This window comes from Bactrocera tryoni, chromosome 1 (genome assembly GCF_016617805.1).
Source record: "Bactrocera tryoni isolate S06 chromosome 1, CSIRO_BtryS06_freeze2, whole genome shotgun sequence".
In the NCBI taxonomy this organism is placed as follows: domain Eukaryota; kingdom Metazoa; phylum Arthropoda; class Insecta; order Diptera; family Tephritidae; genus Bactrocera; species Bactrocera tryoni.
Window position 1 is genome coordinate 44,494,158 of NC_052499.1, and position 26,071 is coordinate 44,520,228.

At 34.9% G+C, this 26,071-nt stretch overlaps 2 protein-coding genes across 2 annotated transcripts in view; one reads left to right on the plus strand and one right to left on the minus strand.

Annotated features, from left to right (window-relative positions):
* The window catches only part of LOC120766966, a 54,064-nt gene extending 28,951 nt beyond the window's left edge, over nt 1-25,113 (minus strand). The window contains exons 1-2 of the mRNA XM_040092756.1: nt 24,971-25,113; nt 17,512-17,768 (exon numbers count right to left, since the gene is read on the minus strand). Of these exons, the coding sequence (XP_039948690.1) occupies nt 17,512-17,575 (64 nt within the window). The 5' untranslated portion in view covers nt 17,576-17,768; nt 24,971-25,113. The remainder of the gene's footprint in view (nt 1-17,511; nt 17,769-24,970) is intronic.
* LOC120766963 overlaps nt 1-26,071 on the plus strand; it is a 231,070-nt gene that overhangs the window by 169,786 nt on the left and 35,213 nt on the right. The window lies entirely within an intron of this gene.

Sequence of the window (26,071 nt, forward strand, 5' to 3'; positions counted from 1 at the left end):
CCGGCAACAGACGATCAATCGGCCGAATATCGTGGCAATGGTGAGCCGAAGCCGAAAAAGACATGTCAAAGTAGATCAAAAATCAAAGTTATGTTATGTTGAAAGTTTTTTTTAGGTGTGGTACACTCCGAAATCCCTCCGTCCGGCCGAATTGTCAACAAGGAATACTATTCGGGTGTTATGTGTCGTTTGCGTGAAGCTATTCGTAAAAATAGGCCGGAATTATAGGACGACAACTCTCAGTTTTTGCGTCACGATAATCCTCCGTCGAATACTGCATTGAATCTTCCTGAGTTCAAATGACCACTCTGGGGAGACCGTTTTTCGCCTAATTTTCAACCAATATCGCGCCGCTAAACCTTATTCGCCTGATTTAGCAATGGGTGACTTCTGGCTATTCAGCAAATTCAAACGACTGCTTTGTGGAAACCCTTTTAAGTCAATTGAAGACATTAAACGAGTATCGCTACACGCACTGAAGGCTATTCCGGAAATTGACCTTAAGAACTGTTTCGAGGATTGGAAAAAACATTGACACAAGTGTAGCATGGTCAAGGAGGATTATTTTGAGGACAGGACATAGATTTTGATGAATTAACTAAGAATTTTTAAATTATGCATAAAACCGTACTATTTTTTGCTCACATGGTAAACCTTGAGATCGTTTTTGAAAAAGTACTCCATTATATTTTTACAGATTTGATCCTTTCTCTACTTCCATACTCCTACAATCGTAGGGTTTTACTGATTATAGTCCGAGTTTATATCTTGTGGTCTTCTGCTTTTTTGCTCACAACTTAATTATACTTCTTATTTATTTGCGTAGACATCGCTTACGCGGTTGAAGCCGAGTTTCCAATAGCGCGGTAGTGGTTCTTCCTTTGGTCCGGTGGTTCTTCCTTTTTACTGTTTGGCACCAGTTGAAGATAAGGTTGGTCAGCCTTTCGAAGATGACTTAAAATATTTTACCGAATGAAGACTTGCTTACATATAGAAATAATTGCTTGATTCAACTTTTTACGGCTCTTTTTTTAAATAACAATTTATTTATTTTTTTCAAATGCTAACATTTTCTGCGGTTTGTACCAATAACGCTGTATACCTAATAGTCGCTGTCGGTGATAGCTCATAAAAGTTAATCCATGCTCCTCATAAAATATAAAGGCCTTAACTGAGAGCGAAATATCTCCCCGATATACATAAATAGTAGGTATAAAACTTTGCTTCCGCCGTTTGTAAATTTAAGGCTTTATTGTATAAATACGGTTACAAAAATGTTATTCAAAATATTGGCCGTCAAAGCTGCTAACATCTTTCTGCGGTTTGTACCAATAACGCTATATACCTAATAGTCGCTGACGGTGACAGCTCATAAATGTTAATCCATGCTCCTCATAAAATATAAAGGCCATAACTGAGCGCGAAATATCTCCCCCATATACATAAATACATAAATGAACATGCCAACAACCGGGTTTGGTGCAATTTGGGGCCTAAGTTTGGATAGTTCCAACTCGGAGAATAACCTTAGAGAGAAAGGGACTAGTTACCCAATAGTTCTCCGAAAGATTGGTTAACAAATTATCTATTCTAGTAAAGTATCCTGGTTTTACATTTTCTTGGCCTTTGAAGCAGCTGTTCACATGCAAAGAAGCGCCGTTCGACATCTCTTGGTTTCAAGTCGTAAGGAACCCAGTTTCCTTGTTTCTGAATCATCCCCATGGCGTTGAGGCGTTTTGCTACGGCTTTCTGTGTCACTTGCAACGATTTGGCCAATTCCTCTTGGGTTTGAAACGCAGTAATGCTTCCAAATCAGCATCTTCGAAAATCTTCTCCCTTCCACCACCATGCCGGTCTTCGACTTCATAATCAACATTCTCAAAACGTTGAAACCATTCGCGGCATGTTCTTTCACTTAGGACAGCCTCACCGTACGTATCCGAAAGAATTCGATGAGTCTCAGCCGCATTTTTCTTGGAATCATTGAAGAAGTGTTTTAGGGAGTCTACTTTAGCACGAAAGGTATGAAAAATTGGATTAAACGTTCAGATGCTTGTATTGACTCAGGAGGTTATTTTGAAGGAGAATATAAAGACTTGTATTAAAATATGACAAAATGTAATCTTTTTTTTGTCAGTCCGGGTTAAATTTGGTCAGATGGTATACCAATTACACTAGTTTACAGTCATTTTGCGACTGTGATCGTGGGGCTGATTCTTGCTAAATTTGGGTTGCAAAAGTCGAAAAACTCAAAGTATGACTTTAAAAAGTTAATTTTTTTTAGCAAATATTTATAAGGAAACTTTTTCCCTTAATAAACTGCTCCACTTCAGTGAATTATCAATTAAAATACCTTCAAAACTCGACTTCTAGCCGCTGCTGTCAAAGTCTGTGTAATAATAAAGAATAACTTCAGGCTCCTATTACGCTTTTAGAAATGTGAATTTTTTTGCAAACAATTCTTATATAACAACACAAAAATATTCGTTAGGCCAGTTTGCACACCCATTTATAGCTTTGTTGTTCACCAATGGCTCTCCCATACGTTTGCACATAAGAGAAGTGTAGTCAAAACGGTTATTCGCCAAGCTTTGCATGCGGATGCGAAAACCAACTAAATAGTAAATACCCCTACTAGCTTTGGTCAATGTTTGTATCAGTGTTAGATATGTATATGCATATATTTTTGTATATGGATTTTGACAATACCCAATTCGCTAATCTAAACCAGTTTTAATTCGTTTTGCTATTAGTCTGTTTGAATTTGCCATCGTATGGGCCTCTTTACGTTTCAACTTGCAAAATCGCGGCCCATAATGCATAAACTCTGTACAATATGTGCTTGGAAATTTCTTTTAAATTGATTTATAATTATTTTAGGATTGTATTAACAATACAAAAAATAACAAATTATTTTTAATGTATTATTGGTTACTTTCCTTTAATTGTTACAATTTGAATCAGTGAAGGCCTTGGCGGTCTTAGGAGTGGCGAATTCTGTTAATCAGAGTCCAATATTTCGGTGATGATGTCTAGTGTTCGATCCCATGAATGAGTCGCTTATTATTCACTTTAACGGCCAACTTAAAACACAAGTCAGATAATTGCCGAGACGGCTGATAACGAAACTACAAAACTTAACACATAAAAGTCATGTTTACCACACAAAGTCATAGATCGTTCGAATACACATCTTCAAATTCACGCCACAATAACTCGTTTACCTGAAATGCCCGAAGCATGTTTCGAAATGAATTATTTTTTACTTCGAATGATAACGTACTGACTTAAAAATTCCATCTGTTGATGATTCTTAAAAAAAACCAGGGATCTTGTGAATTAATTGCATCTGTATTTCTGTATAGCTCATACATTTTTTGTAGGAAGCTGAATGACGTCGTAAATATAATCGAAAATACGTCTTCTGAGACAATCGCTGGCAATGGCCTCTAAACGAAGTCGTTTTTTAAATAAATTAACATTTCAGAGTGGCTTAAAAATCGAAATTGTTATCCAAAATCTTATTGATTACCTGAAAAATATATTGTAAGAAAGTTATTGAGTCGTTTGGTAAAAATTTTCACCGTCTCTGAAAACAGTGTTTCGAGAAAGAAACTAACGAGGGACCCAAATAGGGGTACTTCTTATAGCCTGTTTTGAGAGATCACGCCTGAGTCGTGTGAAGCTGTCATGTTATTTTAGTTCAGTATTGTTTGATATTTCATTATGGAAAGACTTATGCCTAAATAACGTTTACAAATCGTTCAACTTTATTACGAAAATTCAAAATAATGTGTTTCACACGCTTCACTCAACTTATGATCAACATAATCGGACTACCGAGCGTACTATTCGCAACACCATCACCCATCTTGAGACTGCATTCATTATTGGATAATATTCAAACGCATAGACCAAGTCCAACACGCTGTGAAAAAAATATAGCAGCTGTGGCTGAGAGTGTACGCGATGACAGTGGAGAGTCGATTCGGCACGGTTCGCAGCAGCTCGGACTGACGTAAGGAAGGACTTGGCGCATTTTACGTCGAGATCATAAATTGAAAGGTTTAAAATACAACTTGTGCAATTACTGAAGCCGCTCGGCCTTCCCAAGCGACGTCGCTTCGTTCTATGGGCTCTTGAAAAGTTCCAAGAAGATCCAACGAACCAAATTTTGTTCAGCGATGAGGTCCATTTCTGGCTCAATGGGTATTTAAACAAGCAAAATTGCCGCACTTGGGACGAATAGCAAGCTGAAGAGATTCAAGAGCTGTCATTTCTTTGAGAAAAAACCACGGTTTGGCACGGTGGAATCCTCGATCTATGGTATATTTCTTAAAAAATGATGCCGGTGAGAACGTAACCCTCATTGCAGCCGTTATCGCGCTATAATAACCGACTATGATGATGAATGCAACTAAATCTGGTGATCTCGGCGACATTTGGTTTCAACAAGGCGGCGGCAATTCTCAGATATCGCATCAATTAATGGATTTATTAAGAGAACACTTCGGTGAGCAGATAATTTCTCATTTTGGGCCATTTGAAAAAGATAATCTTCAAAAAATAAATGCCAAAGAATGTTCTTTCGAATGAAAATAAACAATCTACATTAAATTTGAAATCTCTGTGTTTTTTCTTTAAAAAAGTGGAAAACCTCGCAATGATCGAAGCAAACTGCAGATTATTCTAAAAAGCAGTTATAGAAAACGTTTTTATGCTCAAAGACATATCTTTATAAAATTGTATAAACATACCTATGTATATATTTTTTTCATTGACAATACTTTGGCAAAACAATACTTGTTTTCTATGCAAATTCCGGATACTTTCTGTACACACAGTGATTACATCAATGCAAATAGTCTAGTCCAAGCCCGAAAAACGAGCACAAATACCGCTTATTGGAAGCATATGTTTATGTATTTATATATGTCGGTATGTAATACAACAATAATAACAACAAAGTAATAGCCGTAATAACCGAATGTGAACACTCCACAAAAGTCGTGACAATATAAAATCCCGGCCTGAAAGCTATGTGCGCTAAGTATTGGCAAAATCCTATTAGCACAAGCACAAAAACAAAAGCAACAAGCAACAAAATTGAAACACGAAAATTAAGGCGGAGCACACAAATAAGTACAAGTACACAACAAACAATAGCTTGACGTTACAATTTTTATTTGAATAGCACGGTAAAAACCCGCTTTGGGCAATTGTTTCAGTTGCGCTTTAATTTTTTGTCCGCACTTTTTTCGAATATCCAATTTTATTTAAATATCAAATGTAGCAAAGCACAAAGCAAAGTCATTGTCTATTAATTCATTATTATTATAATATTTTTTTTTTGTTTTTGTGGCGCTCTTTAGTAAGCTTGCGTCTCATTGAAATCATTTAAAATATTGCACAATCTTTTAGAAAAGGAAAGGCCGAGATATACTATGTTATGCATGTAGTGTAGAATATTCAGATGATTTGATACTTATACATACATACATATGTACATACAAGGTCTGTCGCAAAAGAAACAGAACTTTTTAAACATAACTGTTTCTGGTGGCGCCACCTATTGGTGGGTATATGAAATTAAAAGTTTGATCTCTTGTTCACATTTCGTAAATTTAAGACAATTCGATAACTACAATCGATGTTATTGATCAAAAAGTTACAGCAGCTTTTGGTCATCGGTCGTAAAATGCATTTTGAACAAATATAAAATTTTGTTTTAAACTTGGAAAACGTTTACTGAAACATTTCAAATGATGAAAAAAGTTTATGGTGATCAGTGCCTTTCCCGTAGTAGTGTGCATGAGTGGTTTAAGCGATTCCAAGAAGGTCGTGAGGACCTCTGTGACGATAAGAAGTCGGTCGTTTTCAGAAGTCAAAAATAAAGACATTGGCGTTATGAAGCGTCTTTTGTCACGCATTCGTCGTGCTCGGCCACAATACCGTGAGACAGGGTCCTGGCGCCTGTTGCACGATAATGCGCCGTGTCATTGGTCGACGCTTGTCACTGATTTTTTGACAAAAAAACTCCATATTAACCATTAATCACTCACCCTACTCACCTGATCTGGCACCCTGTGATTTTTACCTATTTGGAAAACTTCATTTGCCCATGAAAGGACACTGGTTTCAGGACATTTCAGCTATCCAAAAGGTGACGACCGATATTCTCAAGAGCATTCCGCGAAAAATTACCTTAAACACTCATTTGAAATGCTAATTGACCGGGCTAAACGCTGTATGGAAGCACAAGGAAACTACTTTGAATAAAAAAATATAACTTTTGAAAAATATTAATTTTTTGATGTTTTTTTTAACAGTCCTGTTTCTTTTGCGACAGACCTTGTACGTATGTATTATACATAATAGTGGTAATAAGGAATTAGTGTGGTTTGATAGGCATATTCGGATGACCTTTATTTGCTTTTGGAGAGATAAGTTCCACAAAATTCAAATAACTATTAGGTTTAAGGTTAGGTTCAATGACTTATGAAGATGCGGATGACACTTGGAATACTAAATACAGTCGTTTGTAAGGCCTTAAAATAGAACACTGCAATGTTTAAAAATAGTAGTTTGACAATCAGAGACCTCGTTGTGTTGGAATACAATTTGGCTCCGCCACAACCATTTTGAAGAAGATTCCTTCATTACTATGTCATACTACAATAGTTCTTTCTGACTTTTCCGTCAAAAACACAACTAATATCCATATATGTATGTATGTAACGGGGTTTTCAATAAGAGCGCTACAAAAGATTTTTTAAATAAAGCAAAACGGTTTGGGATATCAATGAAATTCTTTCTTCCTGTGAAAGAACATTCGATGCCATTATGTATGGAACTCGACTTCTCTTGCATGGCTACCACGGGCACGCTTGCTGAATTCCAGACGTTGAACCCAATTTTCGAGGGTTTTCAAGCACAAATCGGCCGATAGTGCTGCAATTTCACTTTCGATATTCGTACGAAGTTCATCAATCGTCGCTGACTGGTTGGCGTAGACCATAGGCTTTTGACGTAGCCCCACAGTAAATAGCCTAAAGGCGTCAAATCGCGCGACTGAAGCGGCCTATTGACTGGGCCATTTCGAGAGATATCAAGTTCACCAAACTTCGTTTTTAATAAATCGATTGTGACATTCGCTGTGTGACTTGTGGCGCCGTCCTGTTGGAACCAAATATTGTCCAAGTCCATATTATCCAATTCGGGACAAAAATATTCGGTTATCATTGAGCGGTAACGATTGCCATTTACAGTAACGTGCCGGTCTTGATTATCACGGAAGATGTACGGCCCATAAACCGCACCAAACCGTAATTTTTTCGGGATGCAATGTTGACTAATGGAATATGTGTGGATTGCTGCCTGACCAATAACGCATATTTTGCTTATTGACGAAGCCATTCAGCCAGAAATGAGCCTCATCGCTGGAGATGATTTTTCGATGAAAATCCGAATCATTTTCAAGTTGTTGCTCAGCCCAATCCACAAAGATACGACGATTCTGGTGGTCAATCGGCTTCAATTCTTGCGTCAATTTAATTTTGTAAGGTATGGGTCAAGATCTTTTTGCAAAATTCGCCATAACGGCGTTACAGAGATGCCTAAAGCTTGAGAACGACGTGTGACAGACTGATTTGGCTCTTCCTCAATTGATGAGCTAGCGGCAGCAATATTCTCGACACTACGGGCACTTCTTTGTCTCATTGGCACAAAAACATTTTGTACTGTGCCTGTGGATTCAAATTTTCCCACTAGACGTTCAATTATTGATCTGAAAGGACTATTATGACGACCATAAATCGGACGTAGAGCTCTAAAAGTTGACGCCATTGACCCCGAATTTCGGTAGATTTCGGGATCGTATATCTTTCCAAGATGAAATGACAAACCTTACTGAAGAGAAATGTCAAAAGAGCGGGAAAAATGGCGTTGTTTGCTCTTCCTATCAGTCTACTTTTGTAGCCTCCCTATGGAAAGACCCGATATGTACATACTTTGGATTTCTTTCAAAGAGATGTACCTGGAGAAAGTAATCATTATGAAGATGGGCAGAAAGCCATATATTTAACACGGCTAAAATGGCATACCTTGATAATACTGCTGAAGCTGGAGCTAAGGATGAACCTAATATTATGATATGCATACATACAAACATGATATCAATACTAGACAGTTTTAGAAACTACATATGGTGTCTAAAAAGCAATGATAAAATTTTCTAAGTGTACTCTTTATTCTTGCAAAGTTAAGCTTCAGCAAATGTATCAGGTGATCTATCGCTGTGGGAGAAACTGAAACAAGGATACGGTGAAATAGAAGACGAAACATAATTGGCGTAATACAAGCTCTACTCAACGGAGGCCTGGTAATGGTAAGACCAATCAATTAGAGAACAGTAATATCACTGCCCTACAAAAAATTTTTTTTGGTTTGGTGCAGCTCTGTGCGCATCAGTAGTCGGTATAGTAGGTAGGATGACCTACATTCCCGTTACTAGATGTTTTTTTCTTCTTTCTTATGAACAAGAGCTGATATGGAAAATATGATTTGTTTTCTTGTATCAACGCACAAAAATATCTACATCCAAAATCAGGTATAAAATCTTAGGCAGCAAAATGAGTGTAGGCCAGTGTATTCAATGCATACAATGGTCCCACTAATGCCTATAGTCATCTCAATCTCACGAGAGGTCACATAATGAACTTACAATACCAGTTTGTGCACAGCATTAATAGTTTCTGTTCTGTTTTGGGCGACTTTTACAAAATTCGTCTTGGAGTCATCTACGATCTCGATTGAATTCACCATATCTGCGATCGCCTAAAATTGAATTAAGCTCATCGATGCACTGCTACTGAGTTATTCTGTTATTCCACGTCGAAAGTTAAAAAAAAAAATCGCGCAACACCTTCTAGATTTATTTTAATTTTTTAGTCGAGGTGAATATTTTAAGTTACTGTAAAGAACACAAACACACACTCGTATGTCAAAACGATTTGCGTATGCATACCCACAAAAATGTTAAACTTTACGATAAAGTTTTCAGATGTCAGATTGCAACACTAGGGTTGCCAAATCCCGAAATATCAAAGGCAACCTACACATAAATATATTTAATCACATTCTGATGCTTCTAAAGGTGCTAGGGCAGCTGGCATCAAATATTTTATGCCAATTAAATAAATCTTCATTAGTGGCTCATACCAAAAAAAAAAAATCTGCAAGCACTTCAGTCATATTCAAGCATTTGAGATCATCACTTAAAGTATTCGCTGATTTTCGCACTCACATATTTTTTAATTACATTATACCATTAGACTTATTTTATTTTTATTTTTTCAATATTTTATATTTAATTTGTGTATCGTTTGGCTGCAATCTGCATAAGACACTTCACATTCACGCTAAGACCCGACGATGTGCTTGCTGAATGCCGAAGGTGTGAGCTGTCTGAGATGCAAATATGATTTTTGTTTATTGGTTTTTTATTTATTTTTTATATAAATGAGTATTCTCGCTTTGTTAGGTCATGCAAGAAGAATGGGTGTAGAAATACTTGTAAGCATTTAAATATTTAAATAAAATGCTGGAACCTGGGTGCGGTAGATGGTGGACTTTAGAGTCACAATAGGAAGCCTTCGACGCGTCAAATAAGAAAATAAACTGCAATCGAATGTATGGAAGATATCATGTTATTTGCATATAAAGTCACATATGATCATACTTTAGTTTTCATTATTACTGCATTGAGCATATACGTAGGTAGTATGTAGAGGGTGTTTGTTTAGTGTTTTGTAATGTTAATTTCAAAGAAGACACCGAGGAATGAAAAGTGGCTTTATTAGTTTTCAAATTTTATTATACTTAACAACAGGTGATCCAAGTAAAGGTACTTTTTTCAATAGCCTTTTTTGACAAATCGCGCATGAGTCATGTTACTTTTTTTTAGTAATTTTGGTATTTCATCATGGAAAGACTTACGCCTGAACAACGTTTACCAATCGTCAAACTTTATTACGAAAATTCACGTTCGGCAAAGAATGTGTTTCGCTGCTTCATTCAACTTATGGTCAACATAATCGGTCTACTGAGCGTACCCTTCGCAACACCATCCCAGACCCAGCATTCATTATCAGATAATATTCGACCGAATAGACCAAGTCCAACGGCTTGGCTTGACAGAATAAAGCTTGTGCAAGAACTGAAGCCGCTCGACCTTCAAAAGCGAAATTCTCTTGAAAAGTTACAAAAAATCGAGCAAAATTTTGTGCAGGAATGAGGTCCATTTCTGGCTCAATAGGTATGTAAACAAGCAAAATTGACGCTTTTGGCACGAAGAGCAACCAGAAGAGATTCAAAAGCAGACATTTCATCCTGAAAAACCACGGTTTGATGTGGTTTGTGGGCTGGTGGAATCATCGGTCCATTTTATTCAAAAATGATGATGTGAGAACGTAACCGTCAATGGCGACCGTTATCGCGACATGATAACCGACTATTTGATTGTGGTCTCGTGATCTCGGCGACATTTAATTTCAACACGACGTCGCCACTTTCCACACACTGCGTAAATCAATTTGCTGAGAGAACACTTCCATGAGCAGATAAATTCACGTTTTGTGCCGGTCGATTGATCACCAAGATTGTGTGATATTACACCGTTAGACTTTTTTTTATTGAGATATCTAAATTCTAAGTCTATGGGGACAATTCCGTCCTCGGAGTAAACATCACGCGCGTCATTCGCCAGTTACCAGTCGAAATGCTCGAACAAATCATTGAAAATTGGACTAAACGGATGGACCATCTGAGACGTAACCGTGGCCAACATTTGAAAAAGATAATCTTCTAAAACTAAATGCCAAAGAATTTTGTTTTGAATGATAGTAAATATTACCCATTCAATATGAAGTTTCTGTGTTTTTACTTTAAAAAAATGGTGAACATCGAAATTGATCACCTTATTTATTATACTATTTGGCTTATTGGAAAACATATGTCTGAAAACATTTATAAATTTTCAAGTATAGATTTAGCGATGCTTGATGTAATTTGTTATAATTATAGTATGCGTATGTTAGAGTAGGTAAGTGTAGTCTGCAACAGTATCCTCAGAAAATTGGGGAAAAATACTTACCACCCCTTTACTAAGAGTATTTGATATCTCTCTTTAAGGGGTCAGTAGGGTAATCTTTTTTCAAAAAACTTTTTATTTTTTTTGTTTTTGCATTTTCTGTTTCCTTATACCCTTAGAATTAATGTAGAAACCCATTTTACCATTTTAAGGTTTCGTAAAAGGCCCAAAATAATAACACCGTTCGACGTTCTGAGCGCTCGGAGTGCACACCTGGCACTTTAAACGAGTTTTTCTCAAAACACATTTTTTTAAACTGACGGACATGATTTCGGTCGAACTACTCAACCGACTTGCTTAATTTTTTTTTTTAATGTTCACAAAACGCCTTTCTATCGTCCCTATATGATTCATAACTTTTTTTATAATTTATTGACAATGTTATGACAAAATTTATGTAAAAAAACATGGGGACAAATTAAAAAAAAAGTTAATTACTATTTTATTTAGCAACATTTCTTCATGATTCTAGTAGGGACGATAACCATTTACGTACTTTTTAAGAATAAATTGGGATTTTGTTTTTCAAATGATCCAAACATGAGAAATCCTGTCCGCCAGTGAAAAAACGCATCTCATTCACCCAGCCATTTTTCCGACTGATGTCATCAAAAAATTCGGAAAAAATTTGTTTATACACTCCAAGAAATACATACATCATGATATGTGGAAAAACTTTTATTGTAGAATAAAAATTTCTATGAAAAAAAATGTCAAAAAAAACAGGCCAGATTACCCTACTGAGTCCTTAAGTTCAATTTATTTTTCTTTCCGGAGATATCACCATATAACAATCTGGCCATAGTCCCAATCCCTTTCAGGAGTTGTTAATAATGTTTTTTGCTTCAATTTTAATTTATACGCAAAATCTTACTTTCGAGATTTCACATTTAATTGTTTCTCAGTTTTCGTTTATGAGTGCAGACGCTGTTGAATTATGTTGTAATACGATTGCGGGCAAGTGCCCGCCACGGCAGGTTCGAATAAATTCCTGCCGAGAGGCCCAATTTTAGCACCCCACCAAAAATAGCCCAACGGTGTTAAATTGTGTGATGATAAATTCATTATTTCTTTGTATGTATCGCATGTAGCACCGTCTTGTTCGAATCAAAGATCGTCCATATCGATATCCTCAAATTGAGGCTCTTTTGACAGTAACAGTATGGCTGGCTTCATATTTGAAGCAATTTGGACTAATGATTCCCTCTGCCCATCGAGCACACCAAACCTTAAATTTTTGACGATGTAATGGTGTCTCAGCAATGGCTTGTGAATTATCAGCACCCCAAATGCGACAGATTGGTTTATTAATCTTCCTATCCAACCAAAACTGAGCCTCAAGAGACAAAGCTGAACAAAATTTTCTTGTGGAAATCCCCGACCCGGATTTTGGTAGTAAATTTGCACGATTTGCAAACGCTGTGCCGAAAAAAGTACTGATTGATTGAAAACCACACGTATAAAAAAAACACCCGTTACAAGCATAATAGATAGCAATGTTTTAACTTTGTTTTTTCTGAAAATAATCAGATTTTCCTAATCGAGACTCAAGCTATATTTTTGGACTTACAATTGTATTTCAGATATTTTTGGAATTCGCGTGGTGGCAGCATTGTAATTTCTTTATCCAAAGTTACATTAAAAAAACATGCCATTAGCTAATATCTGTCTAATCTAAGTTTTTAAGTCTTAAACGACGCTAACACCTGCTTCAATCTCATGCAGTCTGAGCGTTTAAGCAAAAACTTGATTTGTTATTGCCATAAACGGCTTACAACAAGAAAAATTAAGTAATCACTAAATTACTTAAGCCTCAGTTTGTATTGTACGAACTCATTCTCATTAGTATAAATCATTTAGTGTCGCATCGCAAAGTGGACAGTCGACAAGTCCAACTCCTCTAAGGAGTTACATAAAAGTCGGCTTCATAAATGGGTGCCACACATATGACCTGCGAAAATACACACTCCTATTCTGCAAGTGAATACAAGCTAATAAAACTGGAAAGGTAAAAACTGCCTCGAACAGTTAGTGGCCGTATTTAAGAAGAAGCAGAAGAAGAAGAAATTATGCAGGTAATGTCGTAACGCTTTTCCGTTTACGCGTTTACTGCTTGGCTGGCAGCACTGACAGCGTTAAGCGTGATTGCCACAATGCTTTAAAAATGCTAGTATTATTGCCACTTAGACATGGTCGGCAGAAAAAAGAAACAGCAATGATTGAAAGTGATTAGAAAGTGCAACTGTCGCTTGCAAATATATCCGCGTTCGTGTCGGCGCGTAAACAAGTCAGCAACAGCCGACGGCGCCGCTCACCAGCTCATCTCTCACATCAGCTGTGCATCATAGCCAGCTAAGTACAGGATTTTCCTTTTAAATTATGCAAACTTACAAATGCAATTATTCGCATAATTATTTAAATTGAAAATGTGTTGGGCTGCGGCAGGAAGGAGCGCGCAGCATATGCGCTTAAAAGCTTGTAAATCATTTGAGATTTCAAAACAGCGAACAAGAGAAAAACTGTGTGAGTGAGTAAGAGTGTGCTGATTTCGAGCGCCACCAAAACATTGTGTACCATAAGTTTATGGGAAAGTAAAGAGGACAACATATATTTAAAGGCTTGCCAATACTTAAACTTTTCGAAAAGATTTTTAAGCCGTAAAAGCTTTAATCCCAGAATAGTCCAAAAAATAGCCTAAGAAAAGATTTATAACTTTTTTTTCATTGACTCAATAAAATATTATTATACTCTTCTTTTTCAAAAACCGATTTTTTTTTAGCTTCGCGCTCTGAAATTTGGTTAATAGACCCGTCTAGGAAAAATAATCGAAATATGTGCTTTTAGTTGTAAAAGGTCTTCTGCCTAACGGTTTTCTATTTATTTCTTATTATTAGAAAAAATTATATCTCGCTTTCTACTACTCAAAAAAGCCCTTCTTTCCATATGGGGATCACAACGCCTCACTAGCACCTAGCAGTATATTGAAAATTATCAATATGCTGGGGCTAGATGCGTCGTTGTGACTTAGGAGAGGTTACAATAGATAAGGTCGAGGTGCAATCCTCATCTATTTATTTTCGTTAGGAGAATTTAAAAAATTGAGCAAACATACAAAATCTTCCAAGAAGTGGATGGGCACAGTTCCAATTGTTGTGCGCGATTGCGAATGGACTTATTCGGGTCTTGTCCGATACTCTATTCCACAGCAGCAATTGCGCCTTCGGTGCGCTTTAAACGGCCTCTTTACGAGCGGATACCGGCTATCTTAGCTGGAAATTTAGTCGGTCGTCGACATATTGCTATCAACCATTGATAGAGTATATAGATTTTAGTGGTTGCGGAAATAACTAAGCGGTGACAAGTACCTTTTAGTAAAGACTAATTTCTCTCATTGGTCTAGCCATATTGATATAATTAAATAAGTAAACACTTGACTCACAAAACCATAACACCATGCGCGTTATACTCTACCTTGGGTATAACAAGCGCTAAGTCAAGTCAGAAACAACAGGTCGCGCAGTAAAAAATGAACAAGTTAACCGATCTGTCTGAACGAATGAATGAATGAGCGGCTGACTGGGTCAATAGGCGAATGGGCCAGCAACAAGCAGCCGACATACGCACGCGTATCTATTGCACTCGCTGTCGTTGCTGCGCGGACCAATGCTGTGCTGCCTCCCTCCAGCCCACTGTACATGGGTGAGTCGCCCGTTTATGCAAATGATCGCGTGTTTATCCAACTGTGTCTAACAAAGTGAAATGAAGTGCTTGGTAGCTGCTTAAGAGATTCTTCATTTGCTTGTTGGCGCTTGTTTTTTGCTGTTATTTTCACTGTTATTTCCACAAGATGGCAAGTATGGCTAATAATATGTGTACGTATGTATGTACAGAAAGAAGTGTTGTTGTAGCATTTGTCTAATGGTTTAAATTGCAGCACTCACGGTGATTTAATGATCCATTACAACTGACGAATGACGGGTGAGTGCATGATGCCTGCTATGTGTGGCGTTTGTTTTTTTATTTCTACACAATTTTCTATGTCTTATCTTAGAAAAAAAAGCAAAAAAATCCAGCAAAACAAAAGCGAGAAGATGAATGGCTTGCGAGTTGCATTAGATATGGGAAAATGGCCAATAATTCAACTGTTGTGTTCAGGTGTGGCTGTTCGTTGTGTTTCTCAATTGGCTCTTTCCATATAATTATCAACTATTTTGCTTCCCATAAGTGATAATTCGTCGACAACATCAAGCGGCCCTCCTACTCATGCTTAAAATTTTATTAGGTGTGATAAATTTGAACTCCATTATTAGCACTTTGATATTGGGATATTGCGAAGAACCTTATTAATATTTTTCTGCCAGTAATTTCCTAATTGTTTCTGACAACTCTAAGGTGCTTTCATTCTTGCAATACAATTTCTAAAGAATTTAAATGTTTTTGATGTGTTTCGCTACACTACATTTTATAAAAATATGTAATTTAATAAATTTCTCTTTTGTGTTATATACATATCTGTCATTATTTCAGGAGGATTATCCACATATGTAAATTTCTCTACGTTTTCAACCGCTTTTGTTCACTTCAGCGTAATTGTAAAGGGTGATCCATTTCGAGACTCTCTATTTTTTTAATGAAAAAACACTGAAACTTCAAATTTATGGGGGGAATATTTATTACCATTCGAAAGAACATTCTTTGGGATTTATTTTTTGAAGATTAGCTCTTTCAAATGTTGGCCGCGGCTACGTCTTAGATATTCCTTAAATTAAGTTAAGTTTTTAATGACTTGTTCGAGCATTTCGACTGGTAACTGGCGAATGACACGCGTAATGTTTGCTCCAAGACATAAACCAAAGCGAGATTGTCCGCATAGCCTTTAAACTTTACATATCTCGACAGGAAAAAGTCTAACGGTGTGATATCACACAACCTTGGTAACCAATTGACCGACTCAAAATGTGAAATTATCTGCTCACCGAAGTGTTCTCTCAATAAATCCATTGATTGTTGCGATGTATGAGAAGTGGCGCCGACTTGTTAAAGCCAAATGTCGTCGAAATCACGAGTTTCAATTTCAAGCAAACATAGTTGGTAATCATGTTGCGATAATCGTCGCCATTGACAATTTGGTTCTCACCGGCATCAATTTTGAATAAATATGGACCGATGATTCGACCGGTAAAACCACATCAAAACGTTGTTTTTTCTTAATGAAATGGCAGCTTTTGAATTTCTTCCAAGTCCAAGTTTCTGCGAACGGCGCCGATTATCCACGGTCTTCGTGGGGCTATTGAAAAAAAGTACCTCTACGTGGATTGCCGTTATAAAAAATATATACATCACTAAGGTAAAATTTTTCCGAAAATTTAAAATAAAGCCTCACTAAACAGCTGCTACTAGGAAATAATAGGCAGTTTACATCGATTTTTTGAAAGAAATTAAGACTGTTTTCAATCCCTCAAAATTCAGGGCAATAATCTATAACAAATAACGTAAAGGTACCTTACCAAGAAAACAGTAGGTATACCTTATATTAGTCCGAAAATTAGGAGTTTCTTAGGAAGAAAAGAAAGTGACATTGATATCTCAAAAATTCAGAAACTAGTTCGAGTATATACAGACGATCAGTTAGACGAACGAAAATCACTAAAAATACTCGTCCTTTTACAGTAATCATTTGGTATATACCTTACAAACTTCGTGGCAAACTTATGTAAAAAGGGCGTACTTGAAAGGTTTCAATTTAAATATTTAAAATAGAATAGGTAGTGATTTGTTATTTTCACTCTATACCTCACTGCGTGCATTATTCCTTCATATTACTCATACGTCACGTTCTACTAAATGTTAATTATACTTAATACATTTATTGATATTATATTTCTTTTTAAAGTTAAGTATTTTATTATTATTATTTTTTTAATTTAAAAATTTTATTTTTTAATTAAAATTAAGATTAATATTTTTCCATAACCATTTTTTTTTTATTTAAAAACAATTTTTTAAATTAATTAAAAAAATTAAATTTAAAAATTAGAATTATATATTAATTATTTATTTATTTTAATTAACTAATAATTTTTTTTTACTTAATTACATTATTTTTAATTTAATTAATTTAAAAATTGTTTCTAAATTAAATGTAAAAAAATTCAAAAAAATGTTAAAACAATTCTTAATTAAAAAAATAAGAATAAATTAGAAAACAATTATTAAATTAAAAGATAAATTAAATTTATAAAAATTAATTTTTAATTTAATTTTTAAAATTTAAATTTTTTGGATTTAGTTTTTTTAAATTTTTTATATTAGAATACATACATACATATATGTAAGTATGTTTCTATATATTCTTAACCCACCTGTGATGAGCAGATATCCGAAGAGGATCAATAGTATCGCCGTCGCTTTATACATTTTCAGCATTGTCACTGCAACTAGTTTTCAATACGCCTTCAAAACAAATGCCAATAAAGCCGAACGCCACAAAAACGCCAACGATAAATAACGGTGTAAATAAATGTAAACAATTTAACAAATTAATCGACCGCAAATGGAGCACAACGCTCAAATCAATCCAATGCAATAAAACAAACGTCAATTAAACGGGTGTGCGTCTCTGTATGTGTGTGAAGAAAGCCGAGAATTGGGTTAATGTGACACAATTATCGAAGGAGTGACAAATTCAAGTAGACACTAGAGTGAACACAATGAGAGATAAAATTGAAAAAAGCAGCAAGCAATAACAACAATAAGTGAACAACTTGAAAGTTATGTAATGCTCGGGCTGTGGTCGCGTCGTGTGGTTGTTGTGGCCAGACGTCGTGATATCTTGTTGCTGTTGTTATTGCACTGCAATTATTGTTGTTGCTATTTGCTGTTGTCACAAGCAATCACATGCAGTGAGTGTTGGCGACTTGTGTTGTTGCGGTAGGACAATTCCACAAATTCACATGGGTGCATACACACTCATACACATACGTACATATACACGTGCGCGAAAATCACATTCACATGCGGTGATTATTATTGAAGAAAAAGAGAAAAAACACTACAACAAAAATAAACGCGATGACGGGCCGCGATATGCGAGGTGACGCGAATGTTGGTTGAGGTTGTTGCTGGCGTCGACGCAATTGTTGTTGTTGCCGTCAATTACAGAAGCGTTGCGCATGCGCAGTAGTTGCAATGAGAACAGGTTTCGCTATATTTCACTTGTTTGCTTTTGCACACATGTTGTTGTTGCTTCTGTTGCGCTGTGAATTGTTTGTGCCTTGTAAAAATAAAAGTTGTGGGTAGCACTGTGCGTCTTTGCTTTTGTTTTTCGTGTCTTACAATGGGCGACAATTTTTACGATATTAATTTGAATTGTTTTGGGCTGTTATTCTATAGGACGAATCAATTTTTGTTTTCGATTCTTGCAAATTTTTAACCTGAATTTGTGTATAATGACATAATAATTATTTAATATCACTTTATATATATATTTTTTTTAAATTTTTTTATCATGATTAAGTTTATTTTTTATTGTCATATATTTAAAATAAATCGTAAATGAATTTATAAGTTTTTCCTTAAAAAGTGACTAAAATTGTACGGCATTAGTATAATCGTAACACTTAAAGTCCCTTTTAATGTTTTTTAAGTTTATATATATTTTTTTGTTATTTATTAGTTCATACAATATTTTTACTATTTTTTTTATTTTTAATAATTAGAAATTTTAGTGTAAAAAGTTCCAGTATGTCAATTTCATCATAATCATATGTTTTGCAATTTTAATTTTTTTTGTTTTGTTTTACGTGCCTTTGCTTGCTAACATATTTTGTGTTTAAAGGCTTTCGTTTTCTTAAATCATATTCATTATTCATTCAACTAAGCGAGATTAAAAAAATTATGAAGATGATGTGTCAAATTAATTTTGCGATGTCTCTCTGCTCAACCGTCGTCCGACCGTCTTCGCTATCTCAGTACCTTAAAGACTCGGAATCGTCTTCACGCCCACGAAATAGTGTTATTTGAAAATAAATAAGGTGCTACAACTCTGCAACCAAACCAAAATACATATTTAGAGTGCCAAAACGAATAGGTATATGTTCTTCAAAAGGCTTATCAAAAGCGATTGTGAGACATAACACACGATCATTTTTGTTACCCAAACTGATTTTATTAAGGGGAAGGAACGATGATAATCCACTTTTCGATCGGTACAGAAATTCGATTTGTGTGATTCCGTCCGCCAGTTCGGTGGAATGTCTGAAGGTATGCGCTCCCAAGTGTTTAAGTCTTGACCTTCCAAACGCGGGACAGTCAGGAATGAAGTGTTGAGTTGGTTCTACCTCATCTTCTGATTTACAGCTTCTGTAAATGGCGAACCATACATCATAGACGCCAATAGGGCAATGGCTTGTTAAATGCCCCACAACTAGGGGCAAGCCTTACTGAGGGCCGAGAGATCACTAGATCTCCTGCGATCGATTTTGGTCCAAAAGGCTTTTGCGACAGCGCATGTTCCGTTGACTTCCCCGAGGCTCAGCTATCTAGTAGTAAAACACAAGAGGATACGGGAGCACCAACCCGCTCCCATTGTACCGTTAGCGGTTCTTTCCTTGCTGGCTCATCAGCCTTGCAGTTTCCTGCGATTCTGCTATAGCCCGACACCCATACCAGTCTTATCACAAAGACAATCGATGCTATTGATAGTGAGATTAGGCACTCCTCGACCAATCCTGAACGCACTGTAAAAGAATTCAAGGCTAGTATCGCCGCTTTTCTATCTGAGCGGATGGTCACTTCTCTGAAGGAGGTTGCACTCCGGAGAAGCAGATCTACTGCTACCTTAATGGCTGCAACCCCGGCTTGGAAGACCCTACAATAGTCAGGAAGTCTGAAGCTGGAGTTGATAGAGAGCTCCTGACAGTAAACCGTTCCACCAACTTACCCTCAAAGCCTTGACCTAACCGTAAAAAAGCTCACCGTCCCTCTCCTCCAACGGCTTCTTCCCACCCACAACTCTCTCGTCGGTGTAAGGGCAGAGAAGGAGCCGGCAGAGTTCAGTTTGACGATTTCATGATCCAAGTGATCTGGTATCATTCAAGGTGTGTGAGGATATCCGATTGTTCAGATGCGTGTTATTTTAAGAACCCAAATTCTCTATGTCTGGTAGCAACTTTCGAAGCCATACACCCCGACGATATGTACGGGCACTATGTGCAAGATGGCGTAAGTATCCGTACCGTAATTGGAGTGGACCTTAGTGCACCCCACATGCTGTTGCACGCTCTCCAGTTTGTTTGCAAGTGTGATGTTTTTTAGAGTTCTGCAGCACACAAAGACTATTAGAACGTAATGGGCTTGACTATGATGTCGTAGAGCCAGACGACCACTTTCGGTAAGAGACCCCACCTTTTGCCAATGGTTCCTCTACAGCAGTATAAGGCAATCGATGCTTTTTTTGCTCTCTCTTCGATATTTGGCTTCCGTGACAGCTTCCTATCTATTATCTCCCACTTCCGACCGCCCAATTTGTTACGACGCTATACGAGATACCCCTTCGACGACTCCTACACGGTACTCTGGAACTTTCCTTTGATGTGCTACATCGTCTGTATAGGCAATCACCCGGCAGAACTTTTTTTTCAATATAAAAATGAGTCATAAAAAACAGTGGAATCATATGTAACGGGATTTTTGCGTTTTTATGATTTGAAGTGATTATTCTTCCAAAATAATCAGGCTTGTTGACTTGGCAAGTCAGAATATGTTAGGGAGGATCTTTAAATATAAGAAGCTGTTGCACTACTACTTTCATGAACACAACTGTATGTGCTTTTGCTTAAAATGTTTATGCCTTGAACAGGGTATATTCAGTTTGTCACGAAGCTTGTAAAAACCAGAAGGAAGCGTAGGAGACCCTATAAAGTATATGTATATAAATGATCAGTATGTTGAGCTGAGTCGATTTAGCCATGTCCGCCTGTCTGTCCGTCTGTCTGTTTGTTTATATACGAACTAGTCCCTCAGTTTTTAAGATATCCTTTTGAAATTTTGCAAACCTCATTTTCTCTTCAAGAAGCTGCTCATTTATCGGAACTGCCGATATCGGACCACTATAACATATAGCTGCCACACAAACTGAACAATCGGAATCAAGTCCTAGTATGGAAAACTTTCGCATTTGACAATATACATATCTTCTCAAAAGTTGGCACAGGTTATTTTCTAAGATAATAATGAGAAGATAATAAGAAATTGTTCAGATCGGCTTACTATAGCATATAGCTGCTATACAAACTGAACGATCGGAATCTAGTGCTGGTATGGAAAAGTTTTGTATTTGACAAGATATATTCACGAGATTTGGTGTAGATTGTTTTCTAAGGCAACAATGTAATCTCCGAAGAAATTGTTCAGATCGGTTAACTATAGCATATAGCTTTAATAGAAACTGAAGGATCGGAGTCAAATGCTTGCATTGGAGACTTTTTTAGTTAACGAGATATACTCTGCAAATTCGTCGTGATTTATTCTCTAAGGCAAGGCTACAATAGTTGAAGAAATTTTACATATCGGATAACAATGCCATACAAAACGTCTAAAAGATCCATATTCTTTATTAAATAGCCTTAATGTTTTTAGAAAACAACCTAGCTAAAAAGAACTAGTAAAATGTTTTCCTTTGGATGAAAATCACTGGCCGGTTTCGTCTTTAGATTTACTTAAACACATACATAGTTACTAAAAGAAATGCACCTGTGAAGGGTATATTAGCTTCGGTGCAGCTATTTTCTTGTCAAGTATAAATACACATTCATATATATTTCTTTGTAATATTATTATTTTTATTTTTTATTTACTTTTTAATTCATTTTTATTTTATTTTATTTTTAAATTTTAGTTAATCTTCTTATTCCAGGCATTAACTTCATAAATTTTGTTATTAAATGCATATTAAAGTACAATAGCATAAGTCGACTTAAACTGATTTAAGTATTTTGCTTTCTAGTAAGCCTTTTTATACACAAATAGTATCGGATTTGAAATTTCTTACTACAGCATTATTTTATATAAAAATTTTTGTCAAATAATCCAGTGAGGCATAAGTTTATTAGAATGTCACAAATAATTCCCATTAACTTAAGTTGACTTAAGACAATTAGCATAAATTTTTTTAGTTTATTATTATTTATTTATTTTTATTATTTGTTTACTTGTTGTAACTTATTATTTAATTTCATATTTCGTGTTTTATTTTATTATTTAAATATTTAAATTCAATGTATGTCTATATGATTTGTTTTAAATTTAATTTAAATTAATTTCAATGATTTATTTTAGTATAATTAGGTTTTATTTTTTTTTTTTAACGCTGCATTCATTTTCACGATTATACATGCATACATACATATATATGTAGATATATATACGCGTGTTTCGCGAATCATTTAACGGCCCTTGGCGTATCACTTTCAATGGCACCCCACAGAACGTGAAGGTAAATGAGTAACGGTAAACTGTATCAAATTTCAATGGCTTGCTGCTAATTAACGGCGCATTAATGTATTGCTTTGTGTCATTTACATTTTTTGTTGTATTATTTTTTTGATGTTTTCGTGACTTTCGAACTCTGTCAATCCGTTCAATAGCATTGATCAGCAATAAATTTTGCTGATCTTGTATTTACCGTTACAATGTTTTTCACAATCTCCGTTTATTTTGCGCTAGCTTTTTGACCACATAAAAAAAAAAACCAAAAACACACTTTTACTTTGCTAATTGGCAATTTGCAGAAAAAGCGGTTAAAATGCTTGTAACAACGAGACAAATGCTGAAAACAACAACCTGCACATCACGAATTGGCCTGGTTTGTTCCACTCCCGCAATAGCTAAGATTGTTGCGCTCCTTTTCCGGTGTTTAATGGGGCGCGCATGCGCAGAGCCAACAATTCGTGTAGAAAAAAGATTGTTGATGAAAAAAAAAATATATTTTTTTTAAATTTTTATATTCGCTATATTTTATTCATTCATTTTCTTATATTAATTTTTTTAGTTGCAACACACTATAAATCAGCAAACATACATATGTATATTTAATATAATTTATCATTTTGTTTATTTTTTATTTTTTTATAATTTTGTTTTATTTATTTAAATTGTTATAGTTTTTAATTACAAATCGGATTCTCTTTTTGATGGATTATGGAAATTTTTTTGGAACTTAAGAATAATTAAAAAGAAAAAAAAAAAATTTCGTTCATTTAATATATTCTTAATTTTTTATATTCGCTATATTTTATTAATTTATTTTCTAATATTAAGTTTTTTTAGTTGCAAACGTACTATAAATGAGCAAACATACATATATTTAATATAATTTATCATTTTGTTTATTTTTTATTTTTTTATAATTTTGTTTTATTTATTTAAATTTTTATGTTTTTTTTAATTACAAATCAATTTCTTTTTTTGATGGATTATGGAAAGTTCTTTGGAACTTAAGAAAAATTAAAAAAGTTATATAGAAATTTAGAAGAAAAAAAAAAATTTTATTTTTGTTCATTTAATATTATCTTAATTTTTTATATTCGCTATATTTTATTAATTTATTTTTTAATATAAAATTTTTTGTTGTTAGTGTAACATACTATAAAACCGCAAACATAAATTTATGCAATTTATAATTTATTGTTTTAACTTTTTTTGTTTAGCAATTTATTTTTTTTTTGCGTTTTTGTTAATAATATTTTTTATTATTTTTTGATTAATTTTTTAAATTAAAAATAGTTTTATTTCTGTTTTTTTTATTTATATTTATATTTAATTTTTATTTTTTTTTATTCTCAGTTTTTCACGTAATTAGTGTACTGTAAATCCGTAAACACATATTTGGAAAAATTATAATTTATTGTTTTAACAATTTTTGTTTATCATTTTATTTATTTTATTTATTATGTTTTTTAATAATTAGAATTTATTATTATATACATAATATGCTTTACATTTTTAATTTATTTTGTTTTATTATAATTTTTTACTTTTTTATTGCTTACTTTTATTTGTTTACTACTTTTTTAATTTTTTTTAATTTTTTTTGTATTTATTTATTTACTATTTTTTTTAAATTTTTTTATTTCTATTATTTTAATTAAATTTAATTATTTATATATTTTTTATATTATTATGATTTATGTGCGTAATTTGCTTAACGTATATTTAAATATTGTTGCTTTCCACATTTTTTGGTTGCATCGTAAACTCGGCCAAGTGACCGCATTCGAGCGTCGCATGACGTTGCGTGCCTTGGGTTATGTGTTGTAGTTGGAGTTAGCAGGGAATTTGCGATTGCTTAATATTCGTAGCGAATATGTTACGCATTAAAAATGCCAATAATGCCGCCCAGTTTTCCGCGTTTGCCAACATGACAATCACACTTCAGACACATTTTACTGAAAGAAAACCGCGCAGGCGCATTGGACAACGAACATACTTCAGTTTAATTTAGTTTAGTTTTTCAGTCAGAATTACAAAAAAGTCTTTTGAGTTATGAAAAGGTTATTTCCTTATTTTTTATACATTTATTTTATATAATATATTATTATTTTTTTTGTACTGTTGTTTACTCTCGTAAGATGCTTTATAACATATTATTTTATTTATTATTTTTTTTAATTAAATTTTTTTTGTTTCTTTCGATATGATTTTTAATATAAAAATATATATAAAATATTTTTTATTTTAAAATATTTCGTTAACGTTTTTTTTATTGAAAATATATTTATTCTCACTTGTATATGTATCTAAAACAAAATAATTTAAGCACACAGTATTTTTGAAACTTTTCGACACACTAAACCGTTTCTAGGCTAAACTTGTAAAAACGCGCGTTCAATTGTTTATTTTTTTTATTATTGCTATTGTTTCCTCCGCTCAAATTGTAGTTGCAAAAGTCTCCGTTCAAACGCTCAATCCAATCGACTGCCAAGCACGAACTGAACTCACCACTTGAAAATTTGCTGCGCTTAACAATACACAGATTCACCAACTCTGTGCGGATGTTGCCACTTCACCAACACCATTACAAAAGCGCCAACACATTGCCAACAACAGCAGTAACCATGAGCCAAAGGCAACGGCGCAACAGCAACAGCAGCGGCAACAGCGGCAGCAACATCGGCCTCCGGTTGTGAGTCAGCCCGTTTAGATGAAGTACTACCCGAACTACTAGTGCCGCCGTTGTTGCTGCTGCCTATTCATTGCTGCTTTGTGCCTACCGATCGCTGATCACTATTTATTGCCGACTATTTGCGGCCTGCTGTTTTCGGCTTACTGCTTTTTCGGTCCGCGCCGTCATCCGCCGTCCGCCCCGAAGCAATGAGTGAGTTTTTGGGCTGGTTTATGGGACTCGATCGGCGTTGTGATCGTGTTGAGCTGCAAAAAAGCGCTTCAAGCCAAATTTTCGTCTACAAAGTTTTCTTGCCCACTCTTATTCTTATTTTGTTTGTTTTTTGTTTTACATCTATTATTTATAACTCTTTCATTATGGCATTTGGCTGCTTGCTCGTTATGGTTTTTTGTTTGTTTGTTGTCGCTCTGGCCGTGCCTCCAAATTTGTTGCACAGTACACTTACTATACTATGCATTTTAATTTGTGGCTTAATTCTGGGAATGACTTGTATTTTTTCGCACATTTCACAAACATGCATACATACACAGTAACTGACAATCAACCAATATTCATACAAAAATTGTAAATAAATCCAAAATCTGCAGCTGTGCTTCAAACGCCAATATTTGCACCGCTTTCTGCTACTAAAAATAATCACACTTTAATCGATTCTCATTTGTGTCAGGAAACACTTACACAAATTGTTGTTATGATGCTCAATCAAATGCGCTTTAACTACTATATACGTAAGCATATAT